General features: G+C 48.3%; 1 protein-coding gene across 4 annotated transcripts in view; it reads right to left on the minus strand.

Moving 5' to 3' along the window:
• Positions 1-19,229, minus strand: part of VWA5B1 (von Willebrand factor A domain containing 5B1) — a 50,987-nt gene that overhangs the window by 13,549 nt on the left and 18,209 nt on the right. For 3 of the 4 annotated variants that reach the window (XM_072828037.1, XM_072828036.1, XM_072828039.1), the window contains exons 8-17: positions 17,750-17,926; positions 13,505-13,615; positions 11,403-11,605; positions 10,815-10,929; positions 8,998-9,183; positions 6,421-6,604; positions 5,380-5,570; positions 2,361-2,438; positions 1,639-1,840; positions 827-1,147 (exon numbers count right to left, since the gene is read on the minus strand). In XM_072828037.1, coding sequence (XP_072684138.1) covers positions 827-1,147; positions 1,639-1,840; positions 2,361-2,438; positions 5,380-5,570; positions 6,421-6,604; positions 8,998-9,183; positions 10,815-10,929; positions 11,403-11,605; positions 13,505-13,615; positions 17,750-17,926 — 1,768 coding nt within the window. The remainder of the gene's footprint in view (positions 1-826; positions 1,148-1,638; positions 1,841-2,360; positions 2,439-5,379; positions 5,571-6,420; positions 6,605-8,997; positions 9,184-10,814; positions 10,930-11,402; positions 11,606-13,504; positions 13,616-17,749; positions 17,927-19,229) is intronic. The other variant, XM_072828038.1, reaches the window with a different exon arrangement.

Here is a 19,229-nt window from a genome sequence, read left to right on the forward strand (position 1 = left end):
GGCGTTGGGCGGGGCTGCGAGGAGGGGGCGGGGCCCGGAACAGGGGAGGGGCGGGGCCCAGGGAGGAGTGGGATGGGCCTGGGGCGGGGCTGTGAGGAGGGGGCGGGGCCCAGGGAGGAGTGGGAAGGGCCTGGGGCGGGGCTGTGAGGAGGGGGCGGGGCCAAGGGAGGAGTGGGAAGGGCCTGGGGCGGGGCTGTGAGGAGGGGGCGGGGCCCAGGGAGGAGTGGGAAGGGCCTGGGGCGGGGCTGTGAGGAGGGGGCGGGGCCAAGGGAGGAGTGGGAAGGGCCTGGGGCGGGGCTGTGAGGAGGGGGCGGGGCCAAGGGGGAGGGGGATGGGCTTGGGGCGGGGCTGTGAGGAGGGGGCGGGGCCCAGGGAGGAGGGGGATGGGCCTGGGGCGGGGCTGTGAGGAGGGGGCGGGGCCAAGGGAGGAGGGGGATGGGCTTGGGGCGGGGCTGTGAGGAGGGGGCGGGGCCCAGGGAGGAGGGGGATGGGCCTGGGGCGGGGCTGTGAGGAGGGGGCGGGGCCAAGGGAGGAGGGGGATGGGCTTGGGGCGGGGCTGTGAGGAGGGGGCGGGGCCCAGGGAGGAGGGGGATGGGCCTGGGGCGGGGCTGTGAGGAGGGGGCGGGGCCCAGGGGAGGAGTGGGATGGGCCTAGGGCGGGGCTGTGAGGGGGGCGGGGCCCAGGGGAGGAGTGGGATGGGCCTGGGGCGGGGCTGTGGGGAGGGGGCGTGGCCAAGGAGGAGGGGGATGGGCCGGTGGGGGGGGCTGTGGGGAGGGGCTCCGGGAGGCGGTCGGGAAGATGCTGGCAGGCAGGCCAGGGAGCTCACCTTGCTCGATCTCGCCCTCGCGCTCCGCCAGCTGCTCAAAGTCCCGGATGATAGCGCGGGCCGCCAGGTGGTGGAAGGTCTCGCTCCACAGGTCGGCGTCGTGTGCCCGTCCCCGCTCCGGGCCGGGGGGCCCCAACTCAAAGGTCACTTCCCACTGCAAACGTTGGCTGTCGCGCAAGCCCTTGACCACGGCCTTGCCCAGCACCGGGCCTGGGGTGGGCGGCCTGCCGGGGTTGATGGGCTCCTCGGTCTCAGCCCCGGCGGGGGGCTCCCAGTCCGAGGACGTCTCCGTCTCGTAAGTGGAAGGGTGATGGGACGGCTCTGCGGGCAGAGGGACAACCAGGCCGTGCTCTGAGCTGGGGCACAGAGGGTCAACCCCCAGGGATGTCGTTCCTCCCTAGGGCGCAGACATCCCAAGCAAATCCAGTCTTCTGCCCCCACCCTCCACCTCAAGGAACACAGGAATCCTTCCCTAGGGCAACTGGATGGTATGCACTTGTCCCCCAAATGGGACAGACCCACCTACCAGGAATCCAGTACCTGGTGGCCAGATAGGGTGGGGTGGGGACACTTGGGCAGGGAAGAGTGCAGCCACGAGGACATCTGGGAGCCTCACAGCCAGCCCAAGGGCCAGATTGAGGAGGGAAAAGTGGGATTGGAGAAGTTCTCTGGCAGGGATGAGCAACAGCCTCTCCATCCCCACCAGGGGCCCAGATGAAGGCGTTTGCCCTCCGTCCTATCATCTGAAGCTGGGCTACAGGGGAGATTTCCTCCCTGTCCCCAGTCAGGCCCTAGACCCTGTGGGCACTTACCCAGGTCCCCGGGGCTACGGCTGCCTGAGGCAGGCTTCAGGTTAGACCCAAGATCCAGCTCTTTCATGGGGCTCCAGGTGTGGGTCTCTTGGTTGGAGGCCAGGCTGGGCTGGCAGCCTTGGGGCAGCAGAGAGGGTCTGCGGGCCCCTGGGCCCCGGAGTTTGGGGCCCTGGCTCAGGTCCGGACCACTGTTCAACAAGGGCTAGGAGTGCAGGAGGGAAGGGAGGAGGCTGAGCTCCTGGTGGCTGTCCCCTTCCCTGCACCCCTAGCCACAGCACTTTTCCTGGACACCCCAGGTCCTTCTAAAGTACCCAAGGACACATAAACTACTGTGCACTACCCCTGAGAAACATCAACACAAATAATCCCAAAGCATGGATAAAGTCCAAACCATGGAAAAATCACATACCATGGATAATATTCTAAACCCACTTTTCTGTCATAAAGTTGAAAACTTTGTATGTTGGGAGGAGGCTAAAATTATCAGCCTTTTCCTTATGTCTTCTCATATGTCATGCTTAAAAGGTCTTTCCCACTCAAAAAAAAATTCTAGAATTTTTTTGATTTATTTTTGTTTGCCTAAATCTTTGATTCACATGAAATTTATTTTGGTATAAAGAAATAGGAACCTTTTCCTTGATTTTTCTGAGTAGTACAGATCTCAACACCATTTATTAAATATGAGTCATTTATTGAGTTTCTAGGGTTTATTGATTCCCTACCTTTATCCTATCAAGGCTCTCATGTACATTGGTTTTATTTCTGGACCTTCTCTTCTGTGTTGTGGGTTTATTCTTGTGCTGGTACAAAAAACACCAAAAGGCAAGGAATAAACTGGGAAATACATCTGCAACATGCATGACAAAGAATCATTTTCAAGAAAAAGCTTTTACAAATCACTGGGATGGGGGGCGGAGGTAAACTTTGAGTTCAGGGCATCTATAGTTGACTCACAGAAAAAGTATCCAATAAATAAAATTCATAAAAGTATGAATAAATGTTCTTTCTCGTGAGCATTGCTCTAAAGTAAGTTATATGATTTTTTTCCATCTTCCAGATTGGCAAATATTTATACGTTTGCTGACACCCATTGTGGCCAGTGGGGAGACAGGATCTGTCTCATGGACTGTTGATGGGAGTGTGACCTGATGCACACCTGGAGGAGGACACTTTAGCAGTCTGCTATAAACACTAAATGTGTACAAGTTCCTTTGACCTAGCGATTCCATTTTTAGAAGTTCTGGGGAAATGCACAAGCATGCAAATATCTATGTGCACATACTGTCGATTTGTTGCAGCATTGTTTGTAAAATTGAATATCTGGACACTTTCAAAATGCACCCCAATAGGGGTTGACAAATAAGTTAGGGTAGATCCACGCAATGGAATGCCACACAACGAACACTGAAATGAAAGAGGCAGATTTCTTCATATCAGTGTGGGAAGATGTCCAAGATCAAACATATTTTTAAAAAGTAAATTGCAACCATTCTGCATTTTGATTGTGGAGATAGATAGTTACATGACTCTGCGTTTGTCAAGACCCACAGAACTGTTCACCAGAAAGAGGAATTTTACTGTATGCCAAAAAAATGAATTAAAACGACATTAAAAGAGTACATTGGAGATTTGCTTTTGGATTTTGGAGATATCTAATAATAATTGGATATAATTGGAGATTTGTATTGTGATTATTCAAAGCATATATGTATGTTGCATGTGTGTGTGTGTTTGTAGTATTTCTGGGAGGAAACACTGAAAATCAGTGGGTTTGGGCAAGGGAAGGGGTATATTTTTACTTTATACCTGCCTGAACTGTTTGAGGGTTTTCATTGCAAACTCTATGTATTACTTCTGTAATTAAAGAATATTAAACTAATTAAAAATGAATATTGTGCTTCCAGGAACACATATGCTTGGTAGGGGGAGGGGATGGGCTGGACAAAGGCACTTGCAAGGTGAAACAGAAAAAGTGCCTCTTAGGTTTTCAGGTTGACAGTTAAGCATCGAGGCCTTCTCAACTCTATCAAGTATTTACTGGGAAGAGGATTGTGCATCTCCATTAGATGGGGGCTCCTTTAGGGCAGGGGCTGGGGTCCTCCTTCCTGTCTCCTCTGGGCCTGAAGCCCCAGAGATGGTACAAGGGTGTGGGAGAAGAAAGGGACTAGTCACTGGTAGGACTGCCTCAATAGGAGTTGGTACCCAGCCAAGGCTGCTGCATCCCAAGGGATCCTTAATCCCTGTCTCCCATCAGAGACTGGGATTCCCCTCACCCTTGCCCCACCATCACCAGCACACTGAGAAGCAGATGCTGCTAGTTTCCATGACAACAGATTAGTCTAAGATTCAGGCCTTCACCCAGCCAGAGGCTGCAGGGAGGGTATACATGTGTGTGCGTGCACTGCATGTGTGTGCATCTGTGCAAGTGTGTTGGGGAGAATCAGACTGGAGAAGCTGAGCAGGGGATCAGGGAGACATGAGCAAAGATGGGCCAGAAGCAAAGGAGAGAACAGATGCTAAGCTGCCCAGAGCTCTCACCAAGTAGAGTTGCATTTAAAGGACACCTGCTGTATCTACCAGGTCCTGCACCAGGCCTTTCACCTCCTATCAGCCTTTGCCTGCAAGCCTTCCACTCACATTGGCTCCCGATCAATATTTGCTGATGACAGTTAGCTCAATCAGCTCTACAAACTACTCTCCCTATTTCAGAGATGGGGAAGTTGGGGCTCAGAGAGGGTAAGCAACATGTTTGAGGAGCAGAGCCCACCTGACTCTATGGTCAGTGTCTTCCAACTGCATCAAGTGATCCCTGGCTAAGCACAGAGACGGGCCTGGGGACAAGGTGGCAATATCTCCGCCCTTTGGGAGTGTAAGAGCTTAGGAGAGGTGGGGAGGGATGGTGGTGGTGGGTGGGAGTGGGAGAGTGAAAGGCTGTTTTTATGAAACCCTGACTTAAAATGACAAAGCTACATGAAGCCCATTCTTAAAAAAATGGGAGAAGGTATGCAGATAATAACAACCACCGATTTGGTTTAAGACAGTGTTTCTCCATCTGGTGATCTTGCCCTCTTCCCCAGGGGAATTTGGTAATGAATGCAGGCAGTTCTGGTTATCATGGTTGATATAGGCCAGGAATGCGGCCGAACATTCTACAAATACACAGGACAGTCCCTACAACAAAGAATTGTCAATAGTGCTGAGGCTGAGAAACTCTGGTCTAGCTGAACAGTGGGTGACTGGTCCTGTTCTGGCTCTAACTCTGAGATGATCTCTGCCTGGAGTGAATGTACAACCCTTGGGATTTAGAGAAGGTGCAGTGTGAGGGAGGAGGGAAGCGAGGGCTTTGCAGGCACAGGGTCCTCGGTTGCAATCCCCTGACTGGCTGTGTGACCCTGGATAAGCCACTTTACCTTTCTGGCCCTCAGTTTCCACATCTATACAGAGTGGGGGTGGCCAGCTCCCCACTCCTGCCTCTCCCAGAGTGCTATAAAATCAAATGAGTGCAGCTGAGGATGCTCTTTGCCAGCTGGGAAGTGTGGTGTACAGAGAATGGGTGATGTCACTGACCACTAGGTACCATTATTAGAAAGGGGGTCACACAGATGAAGATCTAGAAAAATGAGGAGGAAGACGCTCATTTTGTGGTAGTAGTAGACAGGTTCCATCCTTGTGGCCAAAGCAGGACACAGTTCTCTCCCCATCTATGGTCTCCCCCAGCTCCAACCTGCTCTTCTTAGGTACCTGCAAATCAATCTGCCACCACGGGGCATCTGTGCTGGTCTGGTTGGTGAGGTCCTGCAGCTTGGCTTTCCGAAGTGGGTATCTCCTGGCGGGCACTGTGGGATCACTGGCTGTGGGGGTCCTTGGGGAGGGCTTGTGGTTGGTGATCTGGTTGGTGCTATATGCCCGTCGTCGCTGGGAGAAGTCTAGACCTGGGTAGGGTGGTGACAGGGGAGAGGGTAGAGAACAGTGGGGAAAGAGGGAGGGGCCTGCATGCTCCTTTCCTGCTTGGAAACTTCTTGCATCATCCCGCTGCTTGCCCGCTGAAATATCTGTAGGTGTCTCACCTCACCTGGCATTCCAAGCCTTACCTAATCCACCTGCCCAACTACTGTCCTTCTTTTTCAATGTACTATGTGCTCCAAACATACCAGATAAATAATCAATTGTGTGTGTGTTTTCTAGGGGTCACGCTTGTACATCTTTGCTCAGCCAGTTTCTGTTGCCTGGAATCTCCTCTCTCCTTCCTATTCTGAGAATCGGTGCCCTCATTGTGTCTCTGTTGATATCTTCTACCAATGTGTCTTTCCTTGGGACCCTGTAGTTTAATAAGCTTATTAAACTTCCCCGTGGCCCCTGTCACTCTTCTTCTATCAGAGTTAGGGCCAGTTGTATCTCTTCCACTAGGCAGAAAGCTTCTGAAGGACAAGAGTCCGTGTTTGGGTCATCTTTGCTTCCCACGCTGTGTTCAGTACTCAGCCTTAGCAGATGATCAATACGTGCCCTCCGAATGGAAATTATTAGCAGGCTCTAGATGCAAACTGCTCTAGACCTGTCTGTACCCTCTCGCTTTCAAGTTTTGTGAGCTGAGCCAAATTGCTTAAAGTCTCCAAGCCTCAGTTTCATCACCTGTAAAATAGGAAGACTAGGACCCATCTCTACCTTTGCTAACTATTCTGTGAGATTGTATAAAGTGTTTAGCACATAGTAAGTGCTCAGTAAAATGTAGCAAGCCTGGCCTCCTTGGAAGAGAGAGTGAAGCGCAAGGAGCAGTGGACTAACCAGGATTAGTGGTGGAGTCTCTGGTGGATGGCTGGGCATCTTTGGGCTGCCTCAGGTTGAAGTGTTCCCCCACGCTCTTGGCACAGTTTCTGCCGTCTGGGCTGGGCCCCTCATCCTGGGAGTGGTAGAAAACGGAGCTGCTGGACCCCTGAGAGTGCAGCATGCTGTATCGTCTCCTCTTGTCCTGGAGGGAGGGAGACAAAAGAGCTGGGAGTGGGGCTGGATGTCATATAGAACATCTGCAGGGCAGCCAGGGGTGTGACAGGAGGTGGTGGACATTCCACCTTTGAGGATCTGGACTAACAGGAAGGCTTTCTGCTTGCTTGAGTAATTTAGACAGACTTCTGTTTAAGAGACGGTGAATGGAGCTGACTTCATAACATTTATATTGTTTATATTTTTAATTATCTTCTTTATTTAAAAAAATTTTAATGTAATTCTAAATGCCGTTATGTCTCCAAATAGGTAACCAAAATTAACAAAATGAACCATCTGTTCCTTCCATTCCGTTCTCCAAGATATAAACATATATATAAAACATAAGGGCTTTGGGTAATTTTTATTTTACAAGAGCTGGACTATATTACTTGCATTTATCAGTATCTTGAATTTCGCACTTAAAACATCTTGGAAATCCTGCATATCAACTATTCTTTTTAACTTTTGACTGAACAACATTCAACCACTCCTTATTTTTAAGCATTTGCGTTGTGGCTATTTATTTTTGCACCATAAAAAAATTGCTACAGTGAATCTTTGGACATAAATCCATTACATCACTTTTATTTCTCTGTGTTAGATTCTGAGGAGGGATTTCTGGGCTGAAAAGTCATGTTTTTCTAATTCCATTAGTTATTTCTGGATTGCTTTCCAGGGGGGCAAGTCATATTTACACCACAATATGCAAGGGTACCCTTCCCCAACAGCTTTGCTAGTAGCAGGAGAAAACTTTGCCAGTCTCATGGGTAAGGAAAGGAGAAGGCATTTATTTGCTGATTCCTTCCAGTGGTAGGGTCTGTTGATGATCTGCTGCCTCTAAGACCCCCAGGAAGGGTCTAGATTATTCAAAGACTGACTAACATTCTGTTTAGCATCTTCTCCCTGCGTTTGAATGCCCCACTCTCCATAACACATTAACCATTACCCTGACCATGATTCTTAGAAGATTCCATAATATTCTAAAATCTGGAAATATCACACAAAATTCTGACATCTCCTGCAAGATTGAAAACACATGTAACACAGAGCCCACATTCCTGCATGGAAAGTTTGTTAGAGCTGCGTAGGGGCCACTCAGTTTAGATGGGTGTGTGCTATCCCGTTGGCCATATTCCTTACCGCTCTTATGGCCTGTCTATGGATTCTGTGACAACCGCTATCCCCCATGGCATTTTCCCCTTTTATTTTTAGAAGTCCATCTCATTCATTTTATACCTGCCCAATCTCTCTAGGCAATGAGTTTGTGACCCCTGCTTAAAAATAAAACAAGATGACAAATCCTTCAAGCAGAAGTAGAGACTCTCACTAAAGAGGAAGGATGGAAATCTCAGGCAATCTCCCACATTTTAGCATGAATTCCACTTTCCTTTGAGAAATTCCTCACTTTTATCCCACTCCTGTCACCACATACAAGAGAATTATCCATGTAAATAAAACACAAATTCATCTGAGGAGACGTGACCCGAAGAGAGTGTTTGAGGAAACAAACCTGAGTGCAGTTGTTCTGAATTGAATTGTTTATCAAAATCACTTTGGGGAGATTATGTAAAATACAGGTTCCTGGGCCTTACCCTCAAGGACTTTATTCAGTAGACCAGGATTGGAGCTTAGGCTCTGCGTTTATTTTTTTAAATTATTTTTGAAATTTAATTTACTTTATTTACTCTAAGTTAATTAACATACAGGTATTATTAATTTCAGAAGAGCTCAGTGACTTTGCATTTTATTTTATATATTTTTTCATTTTTAAAAGATTTTATTTATTTATTCATGAGAGACACAGAGAGAGAGGCAGAGACATAGGTGAGGGAGAAGCAGGCTCCCTGCAGAAGCCTGACGTGGGACTCGATCCTGGGACTCCGGGATCACGCCTGGAGCCACACCACTAAGCCACCCAGATGTCCCTATTTTTATTTTTAATAAAGGTTTATTTATTTATTTGAGAGAGAGAGAGAGAGCAAGCTGGGAGAGGGGCAGAGGGAGAGAGAGAGAGAATCCTGGGGCAGACTCCCTGCTGAACGCAGAGCCCTACTCAATATTGAGATTGAGGCCTGAGCCAAAATCAAGAGTTGCTAGCTTAACACACTGAGCTACCCAGGTGTCCCTTGGGCTTTGCATTTTAAACACGTTCCCCCAATTTTCCTGCTGTAGGCGATCTTAAGAACCACATATTGTGATGATAGCATTTATCCAAGCAGTGTCACCGTGACCACATGCCCATGGCCTGGCAACCATACCCCCCATAACCGTAAACCTAGATCCAATTAATTCCTAGCAATTAATAGTGTTTCCAGCTGAGGATGGCTTTGTGGGCAAGTTTGTGGAGCCCCACTGTTCGGGAATGTCTGAGATACTTACAGATCTGGGATGGGAGATGTATAAAGAGGCATCACACACAATGCCATATCCCACCAGCCGCTCTCCGGGGAAGAGGGAGCTGGTGCTGACAGGCGAGATCAGGACCTCGGTGGTCTCAGGGAAGACCCACTCCACAGTTACATCACTCAGGACTGGGGCCATGGCCTTCTTCAGGGATTTGATCATCTGTTGGGCGGGGTCAGAACACAGGTTGGTGGCATGTGTCAACAGGGGCATGCTCATATGAGAAACACAAAGACCATGTGAGTATGAGCATGGGTGTGAGCTTTCCTGTAGGGGGTGTGAGCAGAGAAGAGTAGGCCTTGGAGTGGCTTGTCCAGCAGTGAACATGCCTCTGACCTCTTTAGACTACTAGAATGTCAGAATTGGAGCAGATCTTGCTTCTCTAAAAAGCTTAGCATTTTATAATGGGAAAACCCAAGACCCAAAGTAAGGTTGTGTTTAGCCCGGGGGCACACAAAGTTGTGTCAAAGCATGGACTGGATAGTGATCTTGAGCAAGTTAAGTTGCCTTCCTGGACCTCAATTTCCTTTCCTGGTAAAGTGAGTTAGTAATTTTCAACTCTCAATGTAGTTGGGAGGATTAGCTGAGATCTGAAGTAGCTGCCTTGTGATAGGTGTTTAATACCTGATAGCTGTGGTTTAGCGTCACCTAGCTGATTTCTTCAAACATACTGCGAAATTGATTTGGAGGTTACATGAGATTAATTATATGAGAAAAATGATTTGGAGATTGTGGCAGCCATAAAGGTCTTCCAGATCTTCCTTTGGAGGAAGACTGTGTGACCTTTTGTGGCAAGCAACGCAGTTAGGTGATAGTCTCTAGATGCCAAGCCCCAGCTTTCCAGTCAAGACTACACCTCTCTCTGGAAGCCCCCAGGCAATGACTGAGCATGGCAGCGATAGCGCCTGGCATTTCAGCCCAATCTGCCTACCTAATGGGTACTCTTTGCCCCAGAGATCCCTATTGGGTTGGCTGAAACCTTGCCAGACTTGCAGTCTGAAGCTCTGCCTGTGAATCCTGCTTCCCTCCTTTCCTTTCATAAGCCTGCATGTACATTAGGGGCTGAAGAGTTCTCCTTCCTGCTTCTTCCTCTTTTCTCTTTCACAGACATTATCCCCCAGGGAACCTCTTGTAGTTATGAACTTTTTTTTTAGGATTTTATTTATTTATTCATGAGATACACAGAGAGGCAGAGATATAGGCAGAGGGAGAAGCAGGCTCCATGTAGGAAGCCCGATGTTAGACTCGATCCTGGGACTCTGGGATCACGCCCTGAGCCAAAGGCAGACGCTCAACCGCTGAGCCACCCAGGTGTCCCTGTAGTTATGAACTTCTTAAATCCAGCTCTGTGTCTGATTCCAGGAGGATCTGGACTGACACAAGGATTTTTAAAGAATTGGGTTATTTGTACCAACTATGCATAAAATGGAGAGATGACTATAATCTCCTTTTTTTCTGGGTTCTTTAGATGTTTCTGAGCCACCATTTGTCATCATCAGTTATATAGCCAGAAATGACCCCAAACACAACTCTATCCACAGAGGCAGTGACTCTTTCAGAAACCCCAATCCTGCCCAGCGAATGGATGGAGCATGTGATCCAGTGGCTGTCTAGGGTCCTGTACTAGCCCCAGGACTTGCCTGATGTGGCCTCCACCTCTCTGATTCTCACTGTGATGTGAAAATGAAATCCTTGGGTGAAATGAAATCCCAGCTCTACCACTGAGTTGCTGTATGACCAGTTGGGGCCTCTGAGATACCAGCACCAGAAGAGACTGAGGCCCTTTTGCCTACCTTCGGTTGTAGCCGTTCCCCCTCCACCAGAAACTCAGCACTGCCCTTGGACACAGTTGCCAGCCCTCTCACCAGTCTGTGGCAGACGTTGGGTCCGATTCCAAAGCTATAGCACCTGGAGGAAGGGGAGGAGAGAGACTGTTACTTTCCATCCTCTGTGCCGTCCTTGTCCTTTTGGTGGGGAAAGGGACAGAGCATGATTCAGCAGAGCTATCTCAGAGCTGATCCTAACGTCTGGCAGAAGGTGAAGGAGAAGGAAGAGGGCCATCAGTGGACACTCACCTTCACAATAGCCTGTAAACTCCCACCCCAGGACAGACTCAAAGCAGCAGGAAGTACTTCCTCCACCTAGGCTGCCCTTTGGGAGCTAAATGCAGAGGTGTGGTTATCTCATCCCATCTGAACTTTGAGGGAAGAAGGCAAATTTTGAAGTCAGCTGCACCACCCTCGAAGCAAAGCACTGCAGGATTGGAGGTCTCTCCTTTCCTTCTGACATTTTCCAGGATGCCCCACTTCTGGCATCCCAGCCCAGGGCAGCCCACGGCAGCCCAGGATAACCAAAGCCCTAGACCTTCAGCCTGTGCCCACCTGGTGGAGAAGGCATGATTTCGCACCAGTTCTAGCACCTTGCCAGTGTTGTTGACGGCACCATCTGTGATCAGGAAGAGAAGCCGTGGGTGGCCTCGGTGCACTGGCTGCCGGATGATCCACTTGAGTGGGGAAAGGATGTTGGTGCCACCCATGTCAGCACGCATTCTCTGGATGTTATCACAGGCCATGGCCACACTCTCCTGCAGGGAAGGGCCGTAGACAGGGAATATAGTCCCTAGAATCACCATATGGCGTCAACCTGTAAACCCCCTGGAGGATGAGTCCTTTGCTTCCCTAGATCTTGGTTGGGTCTCACTGGATTGGCCCATGTTACCAACTTCATCTCTGTCCCATGCACAGGAAGAATGGATGGCCACTCATTTGGCGTGATTCTGCCCAGTAACACCCTACGAATACCCTAAATACTGCTCATGGTGTGCTTACTTACCACTGTCCTTTCTTTGCTCCTCATTAAAAATATAAACACCCCTGGAAAAGGTAACACGTCAAGCACTGATTGCTCAGCACAAATGAGGTGTCTTTTTCTGATGAGCAAGGCAAGAGGTGTAGAGGTAAGACCGTTATACTAGAAATCTTGAGACTCAAGTTGTGGCCTGCCTGTGGCACTAAATCCCTACAGTACTTTGAGGAAATCATGTGCCCCATGTGGGCTTCAGACTCCCTTCCTCCTGGATCAGCACTGTAGAACCCAACTGGCCAAGGACTCTGGATGGATGTCACTGCAGCAAAGACAGATTTCCCCTCGGATGTCGGATGTTCTGTTCTTGATTCATGAAGATGTTCTTCTAACAGCCATGCTTGGGGTAATGGCATGTATCAAAAGTCTTGAAATGGGTATATGTCTTTTGAGCCAACAAGACTAAGGATTCATCCCAGGGGAATCACTGAAGATGGGTGTGGAGTCTTTGCTACAAAGATGACTGAATAGAAAAATATGGAAGCAACTGACATGTCCAACTGTAAGGATTTAGTTCAATAGGTCCCAATTTATCCGTGTATTGAAATATTAGGTAGCCATTAGAGTTATGTTGCCGATTAATACTTACTGACATGAAAGTACACTTATGACAGGCTGTTGTGTTAGAAAGCAGGTTACAGGGCAGCCTGGGTGGCTCAATGGTTTAGGGCCGCCTGCAGCCCGGGGCTTGATTCTGGAGATCCAGGATCGAGTCCCACATCGGGCTCCCTGTGTGAGCCTGCTTCTCCCTCTGCCTGTGTCTCTGCCTCTCTCTCTCTCTCTCATGTATAAATAAATAAAAAATCTTTTTAAAAAAGAAAGTAGGTTACAGAATAGTATGGCATATCTAATCCTATCTTTATTAAAAATGTGGGTAAAGGCATAGAACAAGGTCTGAAGAGATTTATACTGAGTTTGTAATGGTGGTCTTTTTTTTTTTCCCCTGATGCTATCATGAAAGACTTTTTCTTTTTGATTATCCAGATTTAAAAATTGTGGGCCAATCAATATATTTATTTTTGTGTTTTAAAAACCTATAAAGTTATTTTTCACTGAAACGTGTTCTTCCTTTCTCTCTCCCCTCCCTTATGTTCTTTGTTCCTTCTCCTAGACCTGGAGAGGACATGCTCCAATTTTGAATGTGCTGCTGGGGCCCCGGTCCTCTTCTTCTAAATTGTAGGTTGAGCCTTGTGAGTTCTATTCTTAGCCCAACTCCCCACCTATTCACTCTGTCACCCCTTACCATTCGCTTCTTTGGTTCAACCTTGCATGAGTCTATCGTTCTCTTGAAACAGATGCTTCAGTGAGTGGCAGGCCTAGGATATCTCCTCTCTCTCCCCCTTTTCTGTACCCCCTATCCATGCATACCCATGCTTTGCCCCCAAATAGTCTTTATTTTAAAGAGGAGGAATATCAGAAGAGGAGATATCAGCAAATGGCCTACCCAGAGACAGCCTCTCTAGTTCTCTGCTTGTGGGTATCATGGAGTTGCCATAGGTTTGTGTGTGATGGGAGGACAGCTTCTGAGGCGGGCCTCAGTGTTATCTGTACTTTCATTTTCTTCTTTTCCTCTGCGTCTCACCACCCACCCACTCCGGACTCTGCCCTGCCCCTTCCTTACCTCACTGTAGGTCTGACTGGAAGGGAAGAGGGTCTTAAAAGTGGATCCAAACCCAATGACATTGAAGAGGCAGGCTGGCATGAGGCTCTTAAGAGCCACCAGCATGGCATCCTGGCAGGCAAGAAAGGAATTTTCAGAGTTTGGGAAAATGTTACTAGCTCTGCCACCACCCATCGATGTTCTCATCCCAGCACAGAAGCAGCCTCTAGATGTGCTTTCATCCCCTCTGCCCCATCCAACAGTCCCTTCTCCGTCAGATCAAGAAATATGCTGACAGCAACCAGAGGCTGGACCAAAGCCATCGTCATAAAACTTGTCATCCGTGTGGTAAGTCTGACTTCTCAAAGCCGTTCTATTATGCTTGCCAGTTCCATTTCACCTCCTGCTGACCCTGAGAGGTAGGGAGAACACGGAGCACCACTCCCTTCTGCAAGAACAAAATCGACATCTAAGGGAGGCATGTGGCTGGGTCCAGGGCACACTGTGGGTGGAAGAGGCTTTCATCCAGGGCCTTCTGCATCAGACGTGCCCTACCTATGGTTAACGAGAGACAGATCTCTTAGGGGACAGTCTCTTCAGTCCATATTTGTTATATGCCCAGGAGATACTTTACATGCATTACTTCATGTAATCTTTACCATGACCCTTTAGGCAGGCACAATATTATCACCATCTTATATAAGAGAAAATTGAGGCACAGAGAGGTGAAATGACTCATTGGTGAGCCTTCTGATAGTGGTAGAGGCAGCACCCAAATGTGCCACCGTGCCTCCAAAGTCTGTGAACACTACAGAGTCCTGACCTACTTAACTATGCAACACCAGGAGCCCTTGATGAGGTCTGTTGAAATAAATAATCATAATGAGGAAAGGTGGAGGAGATGGCAGGAGGGATGATGGTGATGATGGTGGTGTTGGCATAGCGCAACGATAACTATCAAGCAATTACTATGTGCCAAACCCTGTGCTAAGCACTTTCTATTAATAATATCTAATTTAATCTCTATAACATGTATTACAGCACAGTGGATAAGAGAATACATTTTGAAATTAGACAAATGTGGGTTTAAATCTCACTTTCCCCATTACTAACTTGACCTTGAACTAGTTATGCCACTCCTCTGAGCCTCAGCTTGGCACATATAAGATATTCAGTAAATGGTTACTATTATCAACCCAATGGGAGACATATTAATAGCAACACCTCTGTTTTACAGATAAGGAAACTGAGGCTCCGAGGGTTAAGAGGTTGCTTAAATGGATCACGAAACCTAAGGACAGGACAGCTTTTAAAACATAGCTCTGAGGTCTTTATTCATGTGGCTCTGCTATGGCACAGAGCTCTCCCTCATCCCCAAGTAGTTTATTGATGGTACCCCAGGGATCTCAGCATGTCTTCAGAGAGACAAATTGTTTGTATTCCAGAATCTAGAAGGAAGCAGTTGCAAATGGATCTTGGCAACTTCCACAGCATATAGCCTTGCAGGCTCCGCAGACCTGCAGCCCAACTCCCATCCCCCTCTGTAAACAGCAAACATTAACATCAATGTTCCCTCATCTCTTTTTGTTGCCTGTGTCAATACATTTTGTTTCTCTACAAAAGAAGTCAATATCTGCTTATTTTTTCATTAGCTGCTAATGTATATTCCTGCTAGCGGGAGACTCTGCTGATCCATACAGATTGTCTCTTCTCACACCTATTAGAATTTTTAAAGCCATGTTTTTGGCAGCAACTTGCAGCTGAAGAATGAGACCAGCTGCAGGAGATTAAATTGGCTGAACTTTCCCCCTTGGTGTGGCTCTTCAGATTTCTATTGTCTCCTACCTTCCTAAGTCTAGTTTTTACCCCCTAAAATGTCTACCTAATGGGTTGCAATAAATGACCCAAGCAACCCCACTATGGCCTCATTGGCAATGGGGAAAGGAGTGTGTGCCCTGGGTAATTTCTGCACCATTCTCTAAAAGGGGCATATGTAGCAGAATGGATTTTGCCAGGGCAAAGCCATTTGTGAAGGGATGACCTTGGGCTCAGTGAGCTGAACTGGAAAAGCCAGCAGGAGAGATTCCAAAGGTGAAAGGGACTGAGAGGAGAGCCAGAGGAAGTTATTGTCTGAAAATTTTGGAAGGTAAAGGTTGGAAAGGTCTTTAGTTCAGGAAATGGATTTCCATTCATAAACTCACTGGTAGTAACAACCTGGAACACTGAGATGACAAGAATATAGAGAATGAGTCCAGGCTCAGCATGAGAAAAAAATGCCATGGTCAATTATTGATGTCTGTCTGGCCTTGGGAGAGGGGAACAAAGGGACGTGTGACATCTGTTTGCCCTCTCTGAATTAATCGTTCCTTCTCATTTTGCAGAAAGGATAACTGAATCCCAGAGTTAAGAATCAACTTGTCCAAAGCCACATAGCAAGCCAGTGGCAGAACTGATCCCCAAGCCCAGGCATTGCTCTTTTTACTAAACTATGCAGCAGAAATGACATAATCAGAGAAGAGAGGTTTTCTCAGTAGAAGAGTATTATAATTCCCTATCAGTAGCATAAGGAAAATGAGCACTGATCCAAGATATGGAAAGCTTTTATTTCCTCATGAGTTCTGTGATGCCTGGGGAAACGCTTAGCTTCTTGGGGATTCAGTTTTCTTACCTGGAAATTGGCAGGGATAATGGATTAAATGCTCTCTAAGAGACATCATAAGATCCCACGATGCTTTAGAGTAACGGAAGAGATGTCTTACAAATTGATACAGCTATGGAATGAAATGCACATGGCCACCCAGTCCTGGAGGGCATCTCAGCAGGACTATGGACAGCTCCCCCATTCTAATTCTTGCCTATGATCAACAGCAGAGGTGGAGAGAAGGTGACAACCAGTCTTGCACCTCATTGTCAAGAGGCTTCGAACAGGAGCTTTGGTCTCATACATGATCGCTCAGTCATACTTCAGGACTAAATCCAATCATATAGCAAGCCTGAGGAGATAGTGGCTCTCCCAGATCCCACTTCCCCTGGCCCTTCCTTGCCAGTCCTGTTGCCCTGGAAACCAGAGTTTGCTCCAGGGACAAACTAGGGGGAGGGGTGAAATTTCAGGTGACAGCAGAGCCTTTTCTCTTCTTGTTCCCGCATCCTTCATTTCCTCGAACTATATGCCTTTACCCAGTTCAATAAACAGCGACTGGGGGCTTTTTATGCGAAAGTACAGAGCCAGGCTCCATGGGGAGAGATAGATGAGAAAGATCTGGTCCTTTCTCTTAATGAGTTCATAACTCCAGAGGAGGAGACACACATCTACACAACCAAAAATACAAAGAACAGCTAGATAATGCCATAATCGAGGCGAATAATCTCCTGAGGGAGATGAAACACTTCTGGATACTTGGGGAGGAAGGTTTATCACTCTTCTGCATTCCTTCAGAACTTCCCACTGCAATGACCAGCTACGGCTGGTTTGCAGGGCTGTCCCCTTGCTCGACTGTGAACTCCTGGAGGGCAGGGACTATGTTTACAACCTGCTGTCTTTCCAGATGGCCAAGCACAGGACTTTGCACATATTAGGCACTTGAAAAAAAAAAGAATGAACCAAATATTTTCTACTGGATTATACGCACTCCTTAAGGCCATGTGCAATGAATCTGTGATGTCAGGTGGCTCAGAACTGACAGACATGACTTTGATCTCGGGCCACACCAGCTGTGTGACCTTGGGTAGGTTACTGAAATGTTCATGATTGGCTTCCTCAATGTGGCAAATGGTGACAATAGAGCCAACTGCACAGGATTATTATCCGGATTAAACACCGAGTCGGGCATTAAGTGGCTAGCATTGTATCTGATGCATGGTAAGCCTCAGCAAATGTTGGCTCCTTCCTCTCTTTTCTGTACCCCCCTCCATGCAGTACCTCGTGAGGCGTTTCAGCCAGAGCAGACACTCAACCAAGGTTTGCAGAGTGCCAAGGAAAGCTAAACATGACTTCATCGCTTGGTAAATGGACCCCAGGTCTACCTCCCCTCACACCACGTCAGGGTTTTCTTTTGGGAACAAGTTGAGTTTGGGTGTCTCTGTTCAAACTGATTTTAAAAAGTTAGGTTGTTCCCTGCAGCCATGGGTGGTCATTTAGGAAAATAGTTCAGATGTGGAAGGGGGCTGCTTGGAACAGAGTATTGAAGAAGCTGGTTTGGGGCAGCACAGCTGATCCACCCTGGAACCCTGAGTCCCGGGGGCAGGGGTCGGTCCTCATATAGGTACCTTGACGCGGTGGATGTTGGTCCCACTCATGCTGCCACTCCGATCAATGAGGAAGATAAACTCCCCATGGGTCTTTCTCAGGTTCGGCTGGACTGACTGGAGGTCAGGGCAAAAGTTGAGCATGATGACAGAATGGTGGGGAATGTCCTTGTGGAGGCGTTTCCTGATGATTTCTGTCTGGAGGAGAAAGGAAAACTCTCACTTGGGCATTCCGGGGGTTCAGGACTGTTCCTGGGGGGCTCACACTGGTCCCCCCCATCACTCACCAGGTTTTGTTAAGATCCTACTCATGCTCTGCATGAGAGAGTCCCGGGTCAACCATACTTGGCTCTTGCATTTGCTAGACTTTCAGTTGTATGGACTTTGGAGGCAGAAAGACCGGGGTTTAAACCCAAGCTCTCACCACCCAGCCGTGTGATCTTGGGCAAGGCCTTTTCCTCTGTGTCTGTTTCTTCATTTATAAAATGGTACAAATGATGCCCCTTCTCAGGGTGGTTAGGGGAGGAACCTGAGCAGGAAGTCCCGGCCCATGGCGGGCCCTCAGCTGGCAAGTGTCTCTCTCTGGCTTTCATCCCCCAGTGTCTAGGCCACTCTCGGGCTCATCTTCCCTGGGTTTGCTGATTCTCTCCTTCTGCTAACTTCCCGCTCACTCTTCAGATTTTACCTCTTTAGAAAATCTTCCCCCACCACCCATCTTTAGAGTAGACTGACTAGTGCTTAGTTTTTGCACCGGGGGAATGAAGACAACAGTACCTATCTCACCGAGGTTTTCGGATTCGATGCAATGCTTGTGAGGCCTGCTGCCTGGCCCTGGGCAGTTGCCTCTAAACTATACCTGCTGCTATTTGCCGTGGGGACCCAGGTGCGTCTCCCATTGCAATGTGGTATTCCTGCCTGCTCGCTGGCTCGTATGCTACCTGCAGGCAGGCCATGCCTGAGTTTCTTCCGCATATCCGGGGTTTCACCTAGAGCCCTGGACAGAGATGGGCTCCTATGCGTTAGAGGGAGGGCAGGACACAGTTCTTAATCTCTTTGTGTGTTCTTTTCGCTGGCCCTGGCCGCTGCTGCTGAACCCTGCTTCCGGATGCACCCACACACACTGCGCCAAATCTCATTTCCTCTGTCGTCACCCTGCCTCTCTCTCTCTCCACCCCAACTTCCTCTGTCTCTTTGTCTGATGGTGTCTGTTTCTCTGTTTTCATTTGAGCCCCTTCCCCAACTCAATAGATGACATCCTCACGTACCTGGGTGTTCAAACCCAAGACCTCGCAGTTGTCCTCAGTTCCCCTCTAGCCTCACCCCATACATCTACCATTCAGGAAAGGACTCGGTTCTGCACCTAAGATGCATTCTGAACTTGTCTTCTGCTCCGTCTCCACTGCCACCACCCCAGTACCATCTCTTGTCTGGACCCCGAGTGGCCTCTTTCTGTCACTTTTATCTCCCCGTGGTCCATTCTTTTTTTTTTTCTTTTTTTTTT

The sequence above is a fragment of the Canis lupus genome, chromosome 5 (genome assembly GCF_048164855.1).
Source record: "Canis lupus baileyi chromosome 5, mCanLup2.hap1, whole genome shotgun sequence".
NCBI classification, from domain to species: Eukaryota; Metazoa; Chordata; class Mammalia; order Carnivora; family Canidae; genus Canis; species Canis lupus.